The sequence below is a fragment of the Scyliorhinus torazame genome, chromosome 2 (genome assembly GCF_047496885.1).
Source record: "Scyliorhinus torazame isolate Kashiwa2021f chromosome 2, sScyTor2.1, whole genome shotgun sequence".
NCBI lineage: Eukaryota > Metazoa > Chordata > Chondrichthyes > Carcharhiniformes > Scyliorhinidae > Scyliorhinus > Scyliorhinus torazame.
In genome coordinates, this window is record NC_092708.1 from 193569784 (window position 1) to 193592522 (window position 22739).

The 22739-nt window shown below is 51.8% G+C and overlaps 1 protein-coding gene across 2 annotated transcripts in view; it reads left to right on the forward strand.

Annotated features, from left to right (window-relative positions):
* Window positions 1-21202, forward strand: part of pttg1ipb (PTTG1 interacting protein b) — a 37437-nt gene extending 16235 nt beyond the window's left edge. For both annotated transcript variants that reach the window (XM_072481963.1, XM_072481970.1), the window contains exons 5-8: window positions 2304-2409; window positions 11755-11820; window positions 17819-17865; window positions 19305-21202. In XM_072481963.1, the coding sequence (XP_072338064.1) occupies window positions 2304-2409; window positions 11755-11820; window positions 17819-17865; window positions 19305-19351 (266 nt within the window). In that variant the 3' untranslated portion in view covers window positions 19352-21202. The remainder of the gene's footprint in view (window positions 1-2303; window positions 2410-11754; window positions 11821-17818; window positions 17866-19304) is intronic.
* The last annotated feature ends 1537 nt before the right edge of the window (window positions 21203-22739 follow it).

Sequence of the window (22739 nt, forward strand, 5' to 3'; positions counted from 1 at the left end):
TGAAGTATGTTCAAAGTATATGACTGCCGCAACAAGAGGTAATCTAATATTCTTGTACAACTGGTCCACCTCAATACGAATGAATGTAGAAAGCAGCTTAAATATCTGATTGACTGACTGATAGTGCCAAGTTGATGCATACTTGCCAACAAACAGTTGGTGTGCTACGTTGTTGGATTCATACTGGATTGGAACACACGGGTTACTTCATTTGGCATGACATTTACTGGATTCTGTACCCTAAGCAATGCACCATTATCTTGTTGTATTCTTATCATTTAAGTTCTATGAAGATTCTGTTTTCACTTGCCTTCTCGCTCAGCGATGAGGTTGAGAATAAACACTGCCAATTTTTAAAATTAGTTCAGTCTTATTTTTCACAGCTCTCAATATACACAACTGTGTTTGATACAATGAAAGTTAGACATGCATACACATGCCAGTAAGGGTTTAGGTTTTGATACAAGTGGGTTTGCTGACTAATTGAGGTGCATAAGCAGTCTGCAATCACCAGTGGCACAGTGGTCAGCACTGCTACCTCACAACACCAGGGACCTGGATTTGATTCCAGCCTTGGGTGACTGTGCAGAGTTTGCACATTCTCCCCATGTATGTGTGGGTTTCCTCCCACAGTCCAAAGATGTGCAGATTGAGTGGTTGGCCATGATCAATGCATTGGGATAGGGCAAGAGAGTGGGCCTTGGTAGCATGTTCTTTTGGAGGGTCGGTGCAGACTCGATGGACCGAATGACCAACGTCTGCACTGTAGGGATTCTAACTAACCTGCGGAGCTGCTGAAAGACTTCGGGAACAGCCCAACTTGACAGTTCCCTAAACTGGAGCTCACCAGGATAATGTGAACAAAATTGAGAACTGCCATAATAATAAAAGCAAAACACTGCAGATGCTAGAAATCTGGGGGTGGCGCAGGAAGCAGAAAATGCTGGGTAGACACAGCAGGTCTGGCAGCATCTTGGGGAGAAAGAGTTAACGTTTCGGGTCTAAATGACCCTTCCACAGAACTGAAGAATGGTAGAAATGTAAAGAATGATATTGTTGGAAAGAGGGTGGAGGAGGTGGGACAGAAAAGAACAGCGATAGGTCAACGCAAAGGAGAGATGCTCAGCTTGATCCAATTTAAGGTGGTGCACCAGGCGCACATGACAGCGGCCCGGATGAGTAGATTTTTTGATGTGGAAGACAAGTGTGCGGGTGGACCAGCGAACCATGTCCACATGTTCTGGGCATGCCCAAAAATTAGGGGATATTGGCAGGGGTTCGTGGCTGTCATATCCAGGGTATTGAAGACAAGGGTGGAAATGAGTCCAGGGATGGCGATCTATGGGGTGTTGGAAGACCCGGGTGTTCAGGAGGAGAGAGAGGCAGATGTTCTGGCCTTTTGCCGTTGGGGGGGGTAGTATAAAGTAGGTGGGCCTTGGAGGGACGGATGTCGGCGGTTGCTTTTTGATTACTGTTTTATGTACTCTCTTGTTTTTGTACTGTGGTCGTTTGTTATGCCAAAAGAACCTCGTTAAAAATTGTTTTTTTTTTTTTAAAAAGCAAAGGAGAGATTAACAAATTTGTCATGAATATAAGACAAAGGTGAGTGTTAATGGTGCTATTAAGGGAGTAAGAGTGCTAATAGTGGCAAATAGTGAGAATTGCCAGTTGGGATGAGCGAGTGATAACTTCACTTATCAGAGGAGGTGACTGTAGATCATAGTGGCCCATGGACTGAATGTTGGGTTTACAGGGAAAGTAGGATTATAGCTAATGATGCAATTATCCAAAGTAGAGATGACAACATAGCTCCTGGTGAGAAGCGAGGCTTGATTGCATCAATGTTGTTTGATTTGACTGGGTGGGGGGGGGGAGCAGTGCTATAGTCTCAGTGTGCAACCTACTGAAATGCTTGAACGTGCATGACTTTATTACAATGAACTCCGTAACTACTTGCTCAAGACTGCTATTTATGTCTTCATTTCCTGGTGATTGAGCTGGATTTCCTGATTGGAACATTACAAAGTATCATTGTCTGCCCCCTGCTGTGCCATGTTGCCTTGACGGGTGTTTTGAATTTTATTGCAGGATTAATGTTCTCTCACACACACACACGCGATTGGGGCAGTACTCCATACATCAGTAACACCTGTGAGTTTTTGATGCATAGTTGAGGGGAAAATTGACCTGATTGGGGTCTGTGTGCTGTTTTCTCCCAATTCTCCGGAGGGTGGTTTAAAGGTTGAATACAATTTGCTTTTCAAATGTAGTGAACGTGTCACAAACCCCTTTTTCTTTTGCAGTGAACTTTGAGGCTTTGATCATTGCCATGTCGGTGGTTGGGGGCATCCTGATCTTGTCGCTGTGTATCTGCTGCTATTGTTGTTGCAGGAGCCGAAAGAGCAAGCAGTAAGTGTTTGGTTTCCAACCTAAAACTGCCTGTTAGTCAGGCAGCATGAAATTGGCAGTGCTCCCATTGCAGCTTATTGACTCTTTTTGTTGCAAATATACTTTAGCTTTCTTTCAGATATTTTATAAATGCAAACATTTCAAAATGGCCGTCACAAAGTGCCATGATATTCAGGTTTTCTATATCGATCATGTTGCAGTCTTGAGGTACTTCAATACAATTATGATACATGGAACATTCACCAGCCATGTGAGTCATACAACGAGGGGGGGGGGGTCGCGTTTATACAATTTCCAGCCGCTCCGTATACTATGGCTGCTCATGGTGCTGCACCTACAGTGTAGTGTGCCAATGGGAATTAGAGTATTCAATTTGCGTCTCACAATGTGAGAGGAAAGAAATTGGGAAATTCAGAGTAGACACATTTTTATATAAGAGCCAAACACACTTTAATCTTGAACTTTAGCACTCGGCTCAAGGCAAAGAAAGACTGAACTCTCTAAAAGTAGAGAAGGCTGAGAAACCACCTGATTGGGTTTTTTAAATGAATGAAGGGGTTCACTAGGGTAAACGTAAAGAAGATGAAACTAGGGGGCTTAAATATAACAGTTTCTCATAAATCCAATACTGTAAATAATGCAGGAGCAACCTCTTTACCCAAAGAGTGGTGAGAATGTGGCACTTGCTACCACCTGGAGTGGTTGAAGAAAATCATAGATGCATGTATGGAGCCGTTGGGTAAGTATACGAGGGAATAATGACTAGGATCCGTTGGTGGTTGAGCTGAAGTAAGGTAAGAGGGGCACCAGCACAGGCCTAGCCTACCTGTGTGCTGAAAATTCATTGTGTTTTTCTCCTTGGGCTCTTCCAATTACAGAAAATTAGCTTTTGTAATCCAGAGTGGCCCCACTGCAAAACCTGGGTTGCAAGATGATTTTGCTTCACCTTTGCACTGCTCTGAAGCTGCTGAGCCCTGCCGCTGCGACAAGTTGCCCTGAACACTCATCGTTCAGTAGCTTCTCTCTTATTGGATTGGATTTGTTTATTGTCAAGTGCACTGAGGCACAGTGAAAAGTATTGTTAGATCATTCTATACATGAAAAAAAACACAGGGCAAACATAAATACACAATGTAAATATATAGACACAGGCATCGGGTGAAGCATACAGGAGTGTAGTCCTATTCAGTAGAGAAAATGTGTGAAGAGATCAGATCAGTCCATAACAGGGTCGTTTGGGAGTCTGGTAACAATGGGGAAGAAGCTGTTTTTGAATCTGGGGAAGAAGCTGTTTTTGAATCTGTTAGTGCGTGTTCTCAGACTTTTGTGTATCCTGCCCGTTGGAAGGGTGAATTAGCCAGGTGGGAGGGGTCTTTGATTATGCTGCTCACTTTCCTAAGGCAGCGGGAGGTGTAGACAGAGTCAATAAATGGGAGGCGGGTTCTGGTGATGGACTGGGCTGTATTCACGGATACGGTCTTGGGCAAAGCAGTTGCCATACCAGGCTGTGATGCAGCAAGATTGGATGCTTCTCTGGTGCATCTTGTAAACATTGGTGAGAGTCAGTGTGGACATGCCAAATTTCTTTAGTCTCCTGAGAAGATATAGGCGCAGTTGTGCATTGTTGATCGTAGATTTGACTTGGGTGGACCAGGACAGATTGTTGGTGATGTGCACACCTAGGAATTTGAAGCTGTCAACCATTCTCAAATCAGACCTCCATGCAGATTCTTCTTTCTTCCATCTTCGGGTAAGCTGGGTTGGCCTCTCCGGGTCGGCCTGGGTTTCGTGGTCGGGGGCAAGTCAGGCGTTCTGGTGGCTGGATCGGGCAGTCTGGGTGCTGGCGGCATTTCTCAGTCCGGATCGAGCGCTCCGAGGGCCCCGTTGGGGCCTACGCGAAGTCTAGGTTGGACTTCCGGGTTGGGGCTCTTCAACATCCAGGTTGGGTTGTTGGAGGAGTCCTGCCGGGTCAGGTCATCTGATCCAGTCCACGGGTGTCTGAGGATCTTCAAACCTGCAAGAGAACATGAAAGAGAAAGGTTTGAGATAGTGTTAGTGTTATAATTAAGTTTTAAGAGGTTAGTATGGTTATAAAAGATGTAGGAAGAGGATCTGTGTGAGAGAGTTCGCAGAGAATCGCCACACTCTGGCGCCATCTTGTTTTGTTTTGCCCTCCTGCCCTTTGAGTTCATCTTGTCCATGAGACCATGCTCCCTCAACCATATTGGGCACCCAACTTCTCCGTTCCCTGTATTAGCTGATATTGTTAACAGCTCGCTCTCTCGCTCTTTAGTTTTTTTTCTCTCTCCTCCTCCTCGCTCTCTCTCTCCCCCTCGCTCTCCTCTCTCTCCCCCTCGTTCTCCTCTCTCTCCCCCGCGCTCTACTCTCTCTCCCCCGCGCTCTACTCTCTCTCCCCCGCGCTCTCCTCTCTCTCCCCCGCGCTCTCCTCTCTCTCCCCCGCGCTCTCCTCTCTCTCCCCGCGCTCTCCTCTCTCTCCCCCGCGCTCTCCTCTCTCTCCCCCGCGCTCTCCTCTCTCTCCCCCGCGCTCTCCTCTCTCTCCCCCGCGCTCTCCTCTCTCTCCCCCGCGCTCTCCTCTCTCTCCCCGCGCTCTCCTCTCTCTCCCCCGCGCTCTCCTCTCTCTCCCCCGCGCTCTCCTCTCTCTCCCCCGCGCTCTCCTCTCTCTCCCCCCGCGCTCTCCTCTCTCTCCCCCGCGCTCTCCTCTCTCTCCCCGCGCTCTCCTCTCTCTCCCCCGCGCTCTCCTCTCTCTCCCCCCGCGCTCTCCTCTCTCTCCCCCGCGCTCTCCTCTCTCTCCCCGCGCTCTCCTCTCTCTCCCCCGCGCTCTCCTCTCTCTCCCCCGCGCTCTCCTCTCTCTCCCCGCGCTCTCCCTCTCTCTCCCCCGCGCTCTCCTCTCTCTCTCCCCCGCGCTCTCCTCTCTCTCCCCCGCGCTCTCCTCTCTCTCCCCCGCGCTCTCCTCTCTCTCCCCCGCGCTCTCCTCTCTCTCCCCCGCGCTCTCCTCTCTCTCCCCCGCGCTCTCCTCTCTCTCCCCCGCGCTCTCCTCTCTCTCCCCCGCGCTCTCCTCTCTCTCCCCCGCGCTCTCCTCTCTCTCCCCCGCGCTCTCCTCTCTCTCCCCCGCGCTCTCCTCTCTCTCCCCCGCGCTCTCCTCTCTCTCCCCCGCGCTCTCCTCTCTCTCCCCCGCGCTCTCCTCTCTCTCCCCCGCGCTCTCCTCTCTCTCCCCCGCGCTCTCCTCTCTCTCCCCCGCGCTCTCCTCTCTCTCCCCCGCGCTCTCCTCTCTCTCCCCCGCGCTCTCCTCTCTCTCCCCCGCGCTCTCCTCTCTCTCCCCCGCGCTCTCCTCTCTCTCCCCCGCGCTCTCCTCTCTCTCCCCCGCGCTCTCCTCTCTCTCCCCCGCGCTCTCCTCTCTCTCCCCCGCGCTCTCCTCTCTCTCCCCCGCGCTCTCCTCTCTCTCCCCCGCGCTCTCCTCTCTCTCCCCGCGCTCTCCTCTCTCTCCCCCGCGCTCTCCTCTCTCTCCCCCGCGCTCTCCTCTCTCTCCCCCGCGCTCTCCTCTCTCTCCCCCGCGCTCTCCTCTCTCTCCCCCGCGCTCTCCTCTCTCTCCCCCCGCGCTCTCCTCTCTCTCCCCCGCGCTCTCCTCTCTCTCCCCCGCGCTCTCCTCTCTCTCCCCCGCGCTCTCCTCTCTCTCCCCGCGCTCTCCTCTCTCTCCCCCGCGCTCTCCTCTCTCTCCCCCGCGCTCTCCTCTCTCTCCCCCGCGCTCTCCTCTCTCTCCCCCCGCGCTCTCCTCTCTCTCCCCCCGCGCTCTCCTCTCTCTCCCCCGCGCTCTCCTCTCTCTCCCCCGCGCTCTCCTCTCTCTCCCCCGCGCTCTCCTCTCTCTCCCCCGCGCTCTCCTCTCTCTCCCCCGCGCTCTCCTCTCTCTCCCCGCGCTCTCCTCTCTCTCCCCCGCGCTCTCCTCTCTCTCCCCCGCGCTCTCCTCTCTCTCCCCCGCGCTCTCCTCTCTCTCCCCCGCGCTCATCCCTCTCTCTCCCCCGCGCTCTCCTCTCTCTCCCCCGCGCTCTCCTCTCTCTCCCCCGCGCTCTCCTCTCTCTCCCCCGCGCTCTCCTCTCTCTCCCCCGCGCTCTCCTCTCTCTCTCCCCCGCGCTCTCCTCTCTCTCTCCCCCGCGCTCTCCTCTCTCTCCCCCGCGCTCTCCTCTCTCTCCCCCCGCGCTCTCCTCTCTCTCCCCCGCGCTCTCCTCTCTCTCCCCCGCGCTCTCCTCGCTCTCCCCCGCGCTCTCCTCGCTCTCCCCCGCGCTCTCCTCGCTCTCCCCCGCGCTCTCCTCGCTCTCCCCCCGCGCTCTCCCTCGCTCTCCCCCGCGCTCGTCCTCGCTCTCCCACCCGCGCTCTCCTCGCTCTCCCCCGCGCTCTCCTCGCTCTCCCCCCGCGCTCTCCTCGCTCTCCCCCGCGCTCTCCTCGCTCTCCCCCGCGCTCTCCTCGCTCTCCCCCGCGCTCTCCTCGCTCTCCCCCGCGCTCTCCTCGCTCTCCCCCGCGCTCTCCTCGCTCTCCCCCGCGCTCTCCTCGCTCTCCCCCGCGCTCTCCTCGCTCTCCCCCGCGCTCTCCTCGCTCTCCCCCGCGCTCTCCTCGCTCTCCCCCGCGCTCTCCTCGCTCTCCCCCGCGCTCTCCTCGCTCTCCCCCGCGCTCTCCTCGCTCTCCCCCGCGCTCTCCTCGCTCTCCCCCCGCGCTCTCCTCGCTCTCCCCCGCGCTCTTCCTCGCTCTCCCCCGCGCTCTCCTCGCTCTCCACCCGCGCTCTCCTCGCTCTCCCCCGCGCTCTCCTCGCTCTCCCCCGCGCTCTCCTCGCTCTCCCCCCGCGCTCTCCTCGCTCTCCCCCGCGCTCTCCTCGCTCTCCCCCGCGCTCTCCTCGCTCTCCCCCGCGCTCTCCTCGTCTCTCCCCCGCGCTCTCCTCTCTCTCCCCCGCGCTCTCCTCTCTCCTCCCCCGCGCTCTCCTCCTCTCTCCCCGCGCTCTCCTCGCTCTCCCCCGCGCTCTCCTCGCTCTCCCCCGCGCTCTCCTCGCTCTCCCCCGCGCTCTCCCTCGCTCTCCCCCGCGCTCTCCTCGCTCTCCCCCCGCGCTCTCCTCGCTCTCCCCCGCGCTCTCCTCGCTCTCCCCCGCGCTCTCCTCGCTCTCCCCCGCGCTCTCCTCGCTCTCCCCCCGCGCTCTCCTCGCTCTCCCCCGCGCTCTCCTCGCTCTCCCCCCGCGCTCTCCTCGCTCTCCCCCGCGCTCTCCTCGCTCTCCCCCGCGCTCTCCTCGCTCTCCCCCCGCGCTCTCCTCGCTCTCCCCCGCGCTCTCCTCGCTCTCCCCCGCGCTCTCCTCGCTCTCCCCCGCGCTCTCCTCGCTCTCCCCCCGCGCTCTCCTCGCTCTCCCCCGCGCTCTCCTCGCTCTCCCCCGCGCTCTCCTCGCTCTCCCCCGCGCTCTCCTCGCTCTCCCCCGCGCTCTCCTCGCTCTCCCCCGCGCTCTCCTCGCTCTCCCCCGCGCTCTCCTCGCTCTCCCCCGCGCTCTCCTCGCTCCTCTCCCCGCGCTCTCCTCGCTCTCCCCCGCGCTCTCCTCGCTCTCCCCCGCGCTCTCCTCGCTCTCCCCCGCGCTCTCCTCGCTCTCCCCCGCGCTCTCCTCGCTCTCCCCCGCGCTCTCCTCGCTCTCCCCCCGCGCTCTCCTCGCTCTCCCCCGCGCTCCTCCTCGCTCTCCCCCGCGCTCTCCTCGCTCTCCCCCCGCGCTCTCCTCGCTCTCCCCCGCGCTCTCCTCGCTCTCCCCCGCGCTCTCCTCGCTCTCCCCCGCGCTCTCCTCGCTCTCCCCCGCGCTCTCCTCGCTCTCCCCCGCGCTCTCCTCGCTCTCCCCCGCGCTCTCCTCGCTCTCCCCCGCGCTCTCCTCCGCTCTCCCCCGCGCTCTCCTCGCTCTCCCCCGCGCTCTCCTCGCTCTCCCCCGCGCTCTCCTCGCTCTCCCCCGCGCTCTCCTCGCTCTCCCCCGCGCTCTCCTCGCTCTCCCCGCGCTCTCCTCGCTCTCCCCCGCGCTCTCCTCGCTCTCCCCCGCGCTCTCCTCGCTCTCCCCCGCGCTCTCCTCGCTCTCCCCCGCGCTCTCCTCGCTCTCCCCCGCGCTCTCCTCGCTCTCCCCCGCGCTCTCCTCGCTCTCCCCCCGCGCTCTCCTCGCTCTCCCCCGCGCTCTCCTCGCTCTCCCCCGCGCTCTCCTCGCTCTCCCCCGCGCTCTCCTCGCTCTCCCCCGCGCTCTCCTCGCTCTCCCCCGCGCTCTCCTCGCTCTCCCCCGCGCTCTCCTCGCTCTCCCCCGCGCTCTCCTCGCTCTCCCCCGCGCTCTCCTCGCTCTCCCCCGCGCTCTCCTCGCTCTCCCCCGCGCTCTCCTCGCTCTCCCCCGCGCTCTCCTCGCTCTCCCCCGCGCTCTCCTCTCTCTCCCCCGCGCTCTCCTCGCTCTCCCCCGCGCTCTCCTCGCTCTCCCCCGCGCTCTCCTCTCTCTCTCTCCCCCGCGCTCTCCTCTCTCTCTCTCTCTCTCTCTCTCTCCCCCGCGCTCTCCTCTCTCTCTCTCTCTCTCTCCCCCGCGCTCTCCTCTCTCTCTCTCTCTCTCTCTCTCCCCCGCGCTCTCCTCTCTCTCTCTCTCTCTCTCCCCCGCGCTCTCCTCTCTCTCTCTCTCTCTCTCCCCCGCGCTCTCCTCTCTCTCTCTCTCTCTCTCCCCCGCGCTCTCCTCTCTCTCTCTCTCTCCCCCGCGCTCTCCTCTCTCTCTCTCTCTCCCCGCGCTCTCCTCTCTCTCTCTCTCTCTCCCCCGCGCTCTCCTCTCTCTCTCTCTCTCTCTCTCCCCCGCGCTCTCCTCTCTCTCTCTCTCTCTCTCTCCTCTCTCTCTCTCTCTCTCTCCCCCGCGCTCTCCTCTCTCTCTCTCTCTCTCTCTCTCTCTCCCCTGCGCTCTCCTCTCTCTCTCTCTCTCTCTCTCCCCCGCGCTCTCCTCTCTCTGTCTCTCTCTCTCCCCCGCGCTCTCCTCTCTCTGTCTCTCTCTCTCCCCCGCGCTCTCCTCTCTCTCTCTCTCTCTCTCCCCCGCGCTCTCCTCTCTCTCTCTCTTCCCCCCTCGCTCTCTTTCATTTAAATCTGCCTTCATCGCCCCTAAAGAAAACCCCTTGACCTAACCGTCCTTGCACATTGCTGTCCCACCTCCAGCTTCTGTTCTTCTGAAATCCTTGTACATGTGTAGTCTTCCGAATCCATGCCCTGCTTTCCTGCAACTCCCAAGTTCAAATTCTTCAAATCCAGTTTCTGCCCCACTACAGTACCAAAAACTGCTCTTACCAAAAGTCACAAATGACATTTTATGTGACTCTGACAGAGATGAACTATCCTTCTTTGTCCTTGTGGACCTATCTGCTGCCCACAATCCTCCTAATGTCTCTCTTGGGTTGGATGGTACTCTCCTAGTTCCATCAATCTAATCTAGTTAATCACCGGCCAATTTATCACTTGCAATTGTTTCTCTTCCTGCTCCCCCCACCGTTACCTCTGGAGTTCCAAGGAATTGTCCTAATTTTCATCAGTATGCTTCTGCTTGACAGCATGATTTGAAAGCACAGCTGATGGCACCTAGATCTACCTCCATAGTGTGGGCAGCATGGTGACTCACTGCTGCCTCAAGGCGCTGAGGACCCATGTTCAATCCTGGCCCCGGGTCACTGTCTGTGGAGTTTGTCTGTGTGGCTTTTGCACATTCTCCCCGTGTTTGCGTGGGTTTCGTCCCCACAACCCAAAGATGTGCAGGTGGATTGGCCACGCTAAATTGCCCCTTAATTGGAAAAAAATAATTGGGTACTCTAAATTTTTTTTTTAAAATCCTTTATTCAAATCCCTCCATAGTCTCTACCCCCTCCCTAGCTCTGTAATCTCCTCCAACCCCATGAACGGCATCTAACAATGGCCTCCTTGCGCATTCCTGATTTTAATTGCTGCACCTTTGGTGGCCGTTCCTTCAAAGGTCTAGGTCCTAACCTCTGGAATTCCCTCACTGCATCGCTCTACCTCTCACCTCCTGAAGACAGACCTTAAAACCTACTTTTCTGACTTATTATCTCCCATGTGACTCAATGTTAATCTGCTTCATAATTCTCTTGGGAAGTGACTTAGGGCATTTTATTACATTGAAGGTGATATTCAGGATAGATGATGGTGCTGATACAGTCTTGGAGCTTTGAATTCTTTGCCTGTAACCGGGTTTACTGGGGCCAAAATATTCCAGAACAGGTGCTAAGGCAGATCTCAAAACTGCTTCACTCCCAGACACAACATGCATGCCCTGGTTCAAGTATCCAGACCATCTGAGGTACTGGAGGTAATGGAGAACACTTGCATTTTTTGTTCTGGGAGGGTGGTTGGAATTAGAGGGAGGAATCTGGCGGAGTGGGGCTAGGGAAAGGAAAACCAGTGGTGTAAAGAGCTGAAAATCTAGTGTGATTTTCTTTGACGGAAGCTTTAAAACAAATAGAAACTGACCAACTGGGTTGAAAGATGAGAAGCTGCTAGAAATCGTCAAGTGCGTGCAAAATATTGAAGGGTGTATTTTATTTCTGTGTTTTTTGGTGTGTTGGGGGATGGGGGTGGCAAAGGGATGAGAAAGAGACTGTTTTCATCGTCTGTACTCTTTTAGGTTTTTGGGTGTCGCTGGCTAGGCCAGTGTTTATTGCCCATCCCTAATTGCCCTTGAGAAGGTGGTGGTCAACTGCTGCTTGAACCAGAGCAGTCCTTTTATCATGGTGGTTTGATGTAACCCGAGTGGCTTGCTGGGACATTTCAGAGGGCAATTAAGATTTGCCACTTTGCTGTGGGTCTGGAGCCACATATAAACTGCAGTGAGTAAGGAAAGCAGATTTCCTACTCTAAAGTACTGTGGTGAACCAGAGTTTTCTGACAATCCCCTAGTTTCAGTGCCAACATTCCTGAAGCTAGCTTTGTTTCCAGATTTTGTTTCGTCCAATCCGGGGATTACTCGGGAAACGAGTGGGTACAGTTGTCGAGTAGTACCACTTTGCAGGAGCCATGATTTTAATGGCTAATTTTTTGTAGAGGCCTATTGCCAAGCTGAACCGATCTGAGAGCAGTGATCTAAACTATTTTGTTTGAATGGTGGAATATTTCACTCGGTCCAGTATATCTTTTGCTCTGGAGAATGCCTGGTAATTGCTGTCAGTTGGAACAAAATTGGCCGTGGGCCACATCACAAAATATTTAGTGAGAAGGGTCCACAAAGAACAAGTGAAAGATGTGTGAATCAGTAATGCATTTCCAGAACTTTTGTTGAAGCACATCACTTTTTAAAATGTTTGATTTATTTAGACACAACATGATAGATCAGAAAATGGAAAGAGAAAATGACCAGAGGCGAATGCGGCAAGAGGAAAGGTAAGCAACAGAAAAACTGCACTGTTTAATTCTTCCATGGGCTGTGGGACTCGTTGGCAAGACCGCATTTATTGCCATCCCTAACTGTCCCCTTGAGAATGTCGGTAATGAACCACCTTGTGCAGCTGCTACATTGAAAGGACAATTAGTTGGTGATTGTTTGAGTTAGGTCACTGCAGTGTTTTTTTTTCAGCCTTGTAAATCTGACCCCCATAATCCAGCTGATCCTGTGGGTTTAACTCCCTGTGTCCTGCATATATAAGCCATTCAGTCTCTGCAATTTTGAGGAAACGCTTCCATGAAATGGTAGCAAGCAAGATCGATAAAAGGGAACAAGTAGATGTAATATACTGGAATTCCAAAAAGCATTCAATGAGGCACTGTAGGCACTGGCTAACTAATAGAAGACACAAAGTTGGAAGAGGGGCGTTTTCTGGATGACAACTCCAAATTAGTGGAGTGCCACAGGATCTATGCTGGAGCCGCAATTTTTTTGGGGGGGTAAAACATTTTATTAAGGTATTTATAATTTTATAATAATAACAGTAAACAGTACAAATACAAATATGAACATAGTGCATAAACCATCTCCATCCCTAACAAATCCCACCTACCCTAAACAGAAAGTAGCCTAACCCCCCTTTTTCTTATTGCCTCTGCTGACAGTTTGTTTTCCCCGAAGTAGTCGACAAACGGCTGCCACTTCCGGACGAACCCTAGCATTGACCCTCTTAAGGCGAACTTAATTTTCTCGCGTCTGAGAAACCCAGCCACGTCGCTAACCCAGATCTCTGATGTCGGGGGCTTCGAGTCTCCATGCTAGCAATATCCGTCTCTGGCTACCAAGGAGGCAAAGGCCAAGACGTTGGCCTCTCTTGCCCCCTGGACTCCTGGATCTTCCGACACTCCAAAAATCACCACCTCTGGTCTTGGCACCACCCTTAATTTTTAAGTACCGTGGACATGACCTCTGCAAATCTCTGCCAGAATCCCCTAAGCTTTGGATATTCCCAAAACATATGGACATGGTTTGCTAGCCCTCCCGCACACCTCACACACCTGTCTTCTATCCCATCCGGGCCACCGTCATGTGTGCCCGGTGTACCACCTTGAATTGTATCAGGCTAAAACTGGCACATGGTGAGGATGACTCTGCTCAAAGCATCCGCTCACTGCCCTGCCTCTATCTCTTCCCATTTGGACTTTAGCTCCTCTATCTGAGTTACCTCCGATTCCCATGAGTTCTTTATAGATATCCAAGACCTTCCCTTCTCCCATCCCCGTTCTAGAAACTACCCTGTCCTGTATCCCCCGTGGCGGTAGGAACGGAAAGGTCGAAAAATCCTGTGTCTGCAGCTATCTAAACCCATTCCCTCTCGGCAATTCATATTTCTCCTCTAAATCCTCCAAACAGGGAAAGCTCCCATCCTCTCGATCCCTGCTCTTTGAAACCCCCCATCTAGCCTTCCTGGAACAAACCGATGATTGTTACAAATTGGAGCCCATAGACCGATGCTCCCTCCACTCTCATATGCTTCCTCTACTGCCCCCAGACTCTTGGGGCCGCCACTACCAACGGGCTTGTGGAGTATCGGGCCTGCGAGAACGGCAGAGGTGCTGTTATCAATGCCCCCTTACTTGTGTCGTTACACGATGCCGCCTCTACTCGCTCCCATACTGACCGCCATCATCCCCCCCCCCCCCCCCCCCCCCCCCCCCTCTGCTACGCAATTCCTAATCATGGCTATGTTTGCTGCCCAGTAATAGTTGCTAAAGTTCAGCAGCACAAACCCACCCTCTCCCTGACTGCACTCCAGCAGCAATTTCTTCACTCGCGGGGTCTTACCCGCCCACACAAAGCCAGAAATCACCTTATTTACCCGTTTAAAAAAGGCCTTTGGGGATAAAGATGAGGAGGCACAGGAAAGCAAACAGAATACTTGGGAGGACCGTCAGTTTCATGGTCTGTACCCTCCCCGCCAGTGACAGCGGGAGCATGTCCCCCTTCGAAAGTCCTCCTTCATTTGTTCCACTAGCCAGGTCAAATTTTGTTTATGCAACAGCTCTCATTCAATTGCCACCTGGATTCCCAAATAACGGAAGCTCCTTCCCACCACTCTGAACGGCAACGCTCCTAGTCTCCTCTCCTGCCCCCTTGCCTGGATCGCAAACATCTCACTTTTCCCTTTATTCAATTTGTACCCCGAAAACTGACCAAATTCCCCTAAGATCCGCATTATCTCCCCCATCCCTCCTAATGGGTCGGAAATATACAGGAGCAGGTCGTCAGCGTATAGCGAGACCCTGTGTTCTTGCCCCTCCACCTCCCGGACCAAACCTTCCAGTCCTTTGATGGTCTTAGCGCCATTGCCAGTGGCTCTATGGCCAGAGCAAACAGCAGGGGGGAGAGGGGACATCCTTGCCTTGTACCTCGGTGCAGTTTAAAATAGCCCAACGTCAGCCGATTTGTTCGTACACTCGCCACCGGTGCCTGGTACAACAACCGAACCCAATCAATGAAGCCCCGCCCAAACCCGAACCACCCTAACACCTCCCACAAATAGTTCCACTCCACCCGGTCGAAGGCCTTTTCTGCGTCCATCGCGACCACTATCTCCACCTCCCTTCCTTCTGAGGGCATCATGATCACATGTAAGAGCTTTCTAACGTTGGCCGTTAGTTGCCTGCCCTTAACAAACCCCGTCTGGTCTTCCCCTATCACCTCCGGGACACAATCTTCTATCCTTGAGGCTAAGATTTTAGTCAACAGGTTGACATTGACATTCAATAGGGAGATTGGCCTATATGACCCACATAGCTCTGGGTCCTTCTCCAGCTTCAGGATCAGTGAGATCGAGGCCTGTGACATTGCGGGGGAAGAACACCCAGCTCCCTTGCCTCATTAAATGCCCTCACCTGCAGTGGGCCCAGCATCTCAAGAGAACTTTTTGTAAAATTCCACTGGGTAGCTGTCCGGTCCCAGGACCTTGCCTGACTGCATGGCCTCAAGCCCCTCTGCTATTTCCTCAATCTCGATCGGGGCTCCCAACCCTTCCTCCATCTTCGGAAACATCAACTCTCCAAAGCACTGCCTCATCCCCTCCACCCCAGCTGGGGGCTCCGACTCTTATAGCCCACTATAAAACTCCTTAAACACCCCGTTCACCCCTGCTGGTTCCAAGTATTCTCTCCTCTTCCTATCTCCCTGGCTGCCTCCCTTTTCCTTAGCTGGTGTGCAAGCATCCGACTGGCCTTCTCTCCATACTTGTATATCGCCCCCCTTGCCTTTCTCAACTGCTCCACCGCCTTCCCTGTAGACAACAGAGCTTCTGCCGCTCCTTCAATAACCCTGCCTTCAGGGAGTCCGAATATCTCCTGTCTAACTGGAGAATTTCCCCAACTAATCTATCTATCTCTGCAGGGCCACAATTATTTATGATGTATGTTAATGACATGGATGAGTGAAGTGAATATACTACTGCCAAGTTTGCCAATGACACAACTAGGTGGGAAGGCAAGTAGTGAGGATGACAGTGTACAGAGGGATGAAGACAGGTTAAGTGAGTGGGCAAAAACTTGGCAGATGGAATATGATGCAAGAAAATTTGAAGTAATGCACTTTGGTAGGAAGAATAATACTGACTATTATTTAAATGGAGAAAGACTACAGAAAGCTGCTGCACAGAGGGATTTCGAGGTCCTCGTGCATAAATCACAAAAGGCTAGCATGCAAGTTCACCAGTTAATAGGGAAGGCAATAGAATGTTGGCCTTCAGTTCAAAGGGAATGGGGTATAAAAATAGGGAAGCCAGGGCAGCACGGTGGCGCAGTGGGTTAGCCCTGCTGCCTCACGGCGCCAAGGTTCCAGGTTTGATCCCGGCTCTGGGTCACTGTCCGTGTGGAGTTTGCACATTCTCCCCGTGTTTGAGTGGGTTTCGCCCCCACGGTTCAAAAATGTGCAGGTTAGGTAGATTGGCCACGCTAAATTGCCCCTTAATTGGAAAAAATGAATTGGGTACTCTAAATTTATATTTAAAAAAAATAATAAATAGGGAAGTGTTGTTAAAACTATACCAGGCACAAGTTAGACCACACCTGGAATACTGTGAACAGTTTTAGTTCCCTTATCTAAGGAAAGATATAGTGACATTGGAGGCAGTCCAGATAGGTTTCACTAGGTTGACCTGGCTATGGAGGGATTTTCTTATGAGGAGAGGTTGAGTAGGTTGGATCTGTAATCATTCGAGTTTAGAAGAATGAGAGGCAACCTTAATAAGACATTTAGGATTCTCAGGGGGCTTGACAGAGTAGATGCTAGGGGTCGGTTAGCTCAGTTGGCTGGCTGGTTCGTGATGCGGAGTGACACCAACAGCGCAGGTTCAATTCACGTACCGGCTGAGGTTATTCATGAAGGGCTCACCTTCTCAACTTTGCCCCTCGCCTGAGGTGGGGCGATCCTCGGGTTAAACCACCACCAGTCAGCCCTCTCTCAAAGGGGAGAGCAGCCTATGGTCATTTGGGACTGTGGCGACATTTACAGGGAGACATAGCTGCTCCTGTTCATTCAAAGTCATTGTTCAGCTAAATAATTAGATGCTGAGGGGCTGTTTCCCTTTGTGAGAGTTGAAGACCAGAGGGTATAATCTGAGTAAGGGGTCGCCCATTTAAGACAGATGAGGAGGAATTTCTTCTGATGGTAGTGAATCTGAAAATGTTTTCTTCAGGGCGCTGTAGACGCTGGGACATTAATTATGTTCGAGGCTGAGATAGATTTTTAATCAGTAAGGGAGTCGTAGATTGTGGGGATAAGGTGGGAAAGTGGAGCTGAAGATTATCGTATCAGATTGGTCATGATCTCATTGAATAGCGGAGCAGACTTGATGGGCCAAATGGCCTACTTCTGCTCCTATGTCGTATGGTCCTGGGATGTGGTTCACCTTTTGAGCAGATAATCCATAGGGGCAGCTAAATGATTTCAAGTTGGGTTTCATTGCCTACACTTCCCCATCCCAGTTATGGGGCGACATTCTCCGACCCCCCGCCGGGTCGGAGAATCGCCGGAGGCTGGCGTGAATCCCGCTCCCGCCGGCACCGGATATTCGGCGGGGGCGGGAATCGCGCCGCGCCGGTTGGCGGGCCCCCCCGCTCGATTCTCCGGCCCGGATGGGCCGAAGTCCCGCCGATAAATTGCCTGTCCCGCCGGCGTAAATTAAATCACCTACCTTACCGGCGGGACAAGGCGGCGCGGGCGGGCTCCGGGGCCCACCGATCCGCGGGCGGGCCTGTGCCATGGGGGCACTCTTTCCCTTCCGCCTTCGCCACGGCCTCCACCATGGCGGAGGTGGAAGCAACTCCCTCCACTGCGCATGCGCGGGAAACTGTCAGCGGCCGCTGTTGCTCCCGCGCATGCGCCGCCCGGAGATGTCATTTCCGCGCCAGCTGGCGGGGCACCAAAGGCCGTTTCCGCCAGCTGGCGGGGCGGAAATTCCTCCGGTGTCGGCCTAGCCCCTCAATGTTGGGGCTCGGCCCCCAAAGATGCGGAGCATTCCGCACCTTTGGGGCGGCGCGATGCCCGTCTGATTGGCGCCGTCTTGGATGCCAGTCGGCGGACATCGCGCCGTTTCGGGAGAATTTCGCCCATGATCTCGAAGAAAGTTCTGATGCTACTTTCTCTTCTCTACATTGCCTAATGCTTATCCATTACTAAATCTAATGGCTTCCTAAATCTTTTGATGAATCTGCTGCGTTAGTCTAGTAAGGAGTGCTAGACTGGACAAACCCAGTCTAGTCTAGTCAAGTCAGGAATGCTAGACTGGGCAAAACCGGTCTCCCGGTCTGGTCTGGTATACTGGACAAACCCAGTCGAGGACATGGGCTGGTAATGTAATAAGAGACTCCTTGTGCTGTGGAATACCATTCTATTGCTTCACTACACTGTTCAGAGTTATTGCTCTAATTACTTGCCATTGTTTCAAGCTTCCATCTGCTTATCTTTCAGGAAAAGTGAAATGAAGATCAGGCATGATGAAATCAGGAAGAAATATGGTGAGGCGGCACATTTTTAAATTGATTTTCCTTGTTTTCATCAACAAAATACTGGGCCAGGCTGAAACTGTGCTTGGTCCTCTGTAGTCGCTGAATGAAATCATTAGGGGAGGTATATTAATAAAATTACATAGGACTTTTCCAGCCCCTGCGACAGGCTGGATCTTCCGGTTCTGCCGAAGTCAGTGGACGTTGGGTTAGCTCACTGCACCTGCTGCAACAGGACCTGGATGTGGCAAATAACAGTAATTACTTTAGCAGGACCAGGCGGTCCAGCAGGAAGGGCTGGAAACCTCTGGTCTTTACAACACAGAAACAGCTGACTTGACTCCACTGGTCTCAGGCAGTGTTAATGCTCGACAGAAGCCTTCGCCCATCTTCATTGAACCCTATCAGCATATCCTTCCATTCTCCCTCACATACTTATCTAACTTCCTCCAATCCAGTTCCAATAAGGATCCCAGTCCTCCTTTGTATTTTAAATTTTGTGCTCTCTCATGCACGTGCTCTCATTTACCCTACAAGATGGTGCAAATGGGAGGTTAACCTGAATATCCTGCACACCTAGCAATTGTACCTCAAAGGCTAGAGAAAACACAAGAATGTAGTTACCCAAGGAAGGATGTAAATATGGGTTGAAGTGGCTGAGGAAGGAGAGGTATTGGTGGGATCTGTAGCCCTGTTGGAGAAAGAAAAAATTCTCCTGAGGCATTCAACCCCACTAACTCAAAGACTGGCCAGATTGTTAGTCACGTTAATAGATCAGTGCGTCTTGTGGGGTTCGTTCTCCAGTTGGGCATTTGTGAATGACGGTGCTGATCAGAAATTTATGGGCTTCTGAATTAATTTTTTTTAATAAATGTTTTTTATTGGGTTTTTGAACAAAGTATATTTACCGTTATGTACACAAAATAGAATATATATATATATATATATATATATATATAGAAGAGAAGAGAACATGCACAAAAAACAAAACAAACAAAAAAAAGTTAGAATAAAATAACTGGTAGGGTATTATGCGCTAGCTCAACAACAGCAGCTATGTCCAATTGGCAATGTTTTTAGCACATAAGTAGGCATCTGTGTGGAGGGGGGGGGGGGGGGGAAGTGAGGAGGTACATATACATTTGGGTGCCGAAGAAACAATTACAGAGGGCAATACGCAAATGGATCTGGTGTTGGTGTTGTCGCTTGCTTCTCCCGGATGGTTTTCGCTGCCGTTGTCGTCTCACGATCACCTCTGCTTCAGCCGTTCGTCCCATCTTTCGCCCGGATTTTCCTTGTTCTCTGCTCCTCAGTACTCCCAGTGAGTGCCATAATCCACTGTCAGCACCCAATCAAGGAGTCTAGTCCCAAGTAACATTCGATTTTGGTTGATTTATGGAAGGTGCAACTAGGAATCATGAACGTAACTTTGATCTTTGCTTTTATTTCAGGTCTATTCAAGGAGCCAAATTCCTACTCCAAATTTGAAAACAACTAATGCAGGCGACCCAGCTCGATTCGGCAAGAGTCCAAATGAATTGTATTCCAATAGCTCAGTCTTTAATTGTATATCGTACTTACTAACCTCTCCCTCCAAAACCCCAGAGGCAGTGAAATCAAACAAACCAAGTCTGTGGTTTGTTTTTAATTCTCTGGGGGCAGGAGCTAGTTTTTTAACTTCTCTGAACCAGTTACTGTTTAATCCTGCCTGCAGAATAATTTCTAACGCTGTATCTCATAATCTCTAGTATTCACACTGGAAAGACAGGCACCAGCAAGTGTTGAAGACAGACCAAACTACTGGCAATTGGGTTTCTAGATTTCTCTTATTCGATTTTTCTTAACTGGAATGAATTCAAAAGTGCAAAAAAAAAACTAATTCCAATCATTCTAATTGGATGTTTCCGGCTGGATACATGTCTGATTCCAGAGCCAAGCTCGTGCCGTTCAGTGTCAAGCTCCTTTTTTCCACCTTGCACTGCACCTGGATCAGAGACGTTTCAATTTTTGCCTCAGTTCCAGCTGATGTGCAGCTTCTGAAGACCAGCGATGATCACAGATCTGAGAGAAGCCCCTTTTATGCAGTCACGTATAGACCAAAGAGTGTAAGAAATGGAACATGCTGCAAACAGCTGTATGAATGAGAGGAAAAGGAACAAGGAACCAAATTAGTGCCTTTCTCTTTAATAGAATTGTGTTTGTGCTGTTGAAGAGGCATGTGTTTATATTTTCTATCTCTCACATTGCACTCTATAAGATGATCAACATATTAGTTTCACATTGCTTTACTATGTATGGGGAAAGCTGCAAAGATCTTTTTAACTGCTGAACTGTATTAAAAATTTAAAAAATAACAAAATGGGACTAGATTTTAACTAGAGTGAAACCATTGAGAGAAGATGACTTGTGATCTGACACCCAACATTTACCCAAGCTGCAATCGTGATTAACAACGGCATTGTTCATAGGCAACAAAGAGAATATTATTTCCACTTGTGACAGACATCAGTGGGATGGATGTCACTGCAGTTGGATGTCATAGAGTTGCAAGAAATTGTCCCACACATACCAGCCCATCTAAAAGCTTGGAGTTTCAGAATGCTTGAGCAAAATGAGGAATAGCTGAAAGGTGTGTGGCAGCTACATTCCTGTGCAGTTCAGTGAGGACACTGGGTTCCAATGGAACGCTGCTGAAATGGGTTGGTGTCTTTGATTCCATCGTTGATTCTGCCTTCATGGGGAACATTTAAATCAAAGTGAAAGGACAATGTTCTATCACAGTCTCATTAAGTGGGAAGATGATGACCATCTTTCTAACTGGACTGCAGTATAGTATAAGAATCATACAAGTTTTTTTGCTATTTTTAGTGAGCTATTTTTTTTTTTTTCAAATCTTTACACTGTCCAGTATGTAATAGAAAAAAAGTCTTTACTCACGCTGCGGTACATGTTTGCTTTAATAAACTCTCATGAGGGCAGCATGGTGGCGCAGTGATTAGCACTGCTGTCTAACGGCGCCGAGGTCCCAGATTTGATCCCGGCTCTGGATCACTGTCCGTGTGGAGTTTGCACATTCCCTCCGTGTTTGGGTGGATTTCACCCCCACACCCCAAAGATGTGCAGGGTAAGTGGATTGGCCATGCTAAATTGCCCCTTAATTGGAAAAAATGAATTGGGTACTCTAAATTTTAAATAAATAACTATCATTGTATATTAGAACGGTACAATGTCAAGTTACGATTGGGAGTGAGGATAGATGAATGGGAAACGCGGAGCTGCAGCAAATGTTTGGGAGTAGATATTTTCTGTCATTAGCAACATAACCATTAAATGTAAACTTCTGAGGCAAGTGTCTTCACGTATTAATTTTGATTCGTGTGATCTGAACTCTTAAGGGGTTGGAGAGAAATTTGTGTTTTTCTTTTCCCATGTTGGTCCTGGAGTTTTCGGTTTTACTTTCCTCTCCCGGGCAATGATATGGCTTGGGAGATGGGAAGGGAGGTTTAGCCATAATGCTGCAGTTATCGAGCATGGGGCAGGCTTGATGTACCAGCTCATCTTTCCCTGCCCATCTTTTTTTTTGGATGGTATACTTATTGTGTTGAGTGGGCATGCCCTGGCAGGACAAAATCATGAATCAGTTCTCTCAAAGACAGAGCTCTTACACTTCTTGGCACCAATCAAACATAGGCAGCTTTGTTGATGCTGGCAGGTCCAGAGGCTGGAAGACTGTTGCATACCCAAGAACATCGCCTATGGTAAAGTAGCCAGAGCCAAACAGCCAGTGGGGGTAGGCTCAATTTCAAGGATGACACAAAATCCCTAAATATCAGGGGTCACTAGCTAGCGAAAGTGGGCAATGGTGACCGGTGCCACCTGAGGGCTGGCGATGCACGATGGCTGCAGTAGCTTGCTTGGCTATTTCACAGGACAGTTAAGAATCAACCAATTGCTGAGGGTCTGGAGTCACATGTAGGCCAGACTGGATAAGGGTAGCAGATTTCCTTCCCTAAAGGGGTATTTGTAAACCAGGTGGGTTTTTGCAACAATTGATAGTTTCATGGTCACCACTACTGAGACTAGTAGAATTTTTAATTAATTTAAATTCCACCAGCTGCCATGGAGGGCATTTGAACCCCTGTCTCCCAAGCATTAGCCTGGGCCTTTGGATTACTGGTCTCATGATATTACTCACAATGGCACCGCCTTCCCTGGAAGATGAAGTGAGAACATGAATCAGACAACGGGTGTAGGCATGGGTTCCGACATCTGAGAGTGGGAAGGACTTGGGCCCGTGTGGAAAAGACAGGCCATACACAATCGCACAGCGGCCAGTCAATTAGAGATGCTGAGGAAGGAAGTGTATGAAGCCCCTATCAGCTGATGGGGCCGAAGATCCATACCCCATTTACCTTTTGAGTACCCAATTCGGGTTTTTTCCAATTAAGGGGCAATTTAGCGTGGCCAATCCACCTACCAGGCACATCTTTGGGGGGGGGGGGGGGGGGAGAAGAGACCCACGCAGACACGGGGAGAATGTGCACAGTGACACAGGGCCAGGATTGAACCTGGGTCCTCGGTGCCGTGAAGCAGCAATGCCAACCACTGAGCCACCGTGCCACTTCCATAAGCCATTTACAAATGGTACCGGGACAGACATCCACTCTCTGCAGGGAAAGATGAGCTGGTACATCAAGCCTGCCCCATGCTCGATCACCATCAGTCCGTCTGTGTGTGTAACATAAGATGCCTGTAACTACTGCCACTCACCCCGGCATGTGTTTTCTCGTATCTCTGGAGCTGCTGTTTCTGATCCCTGGCAGTGTTCCATTTGCACTCAGGCGGTGAAGTGCCATTATAATGCTCCCTGGCCCCCACAACCCAAA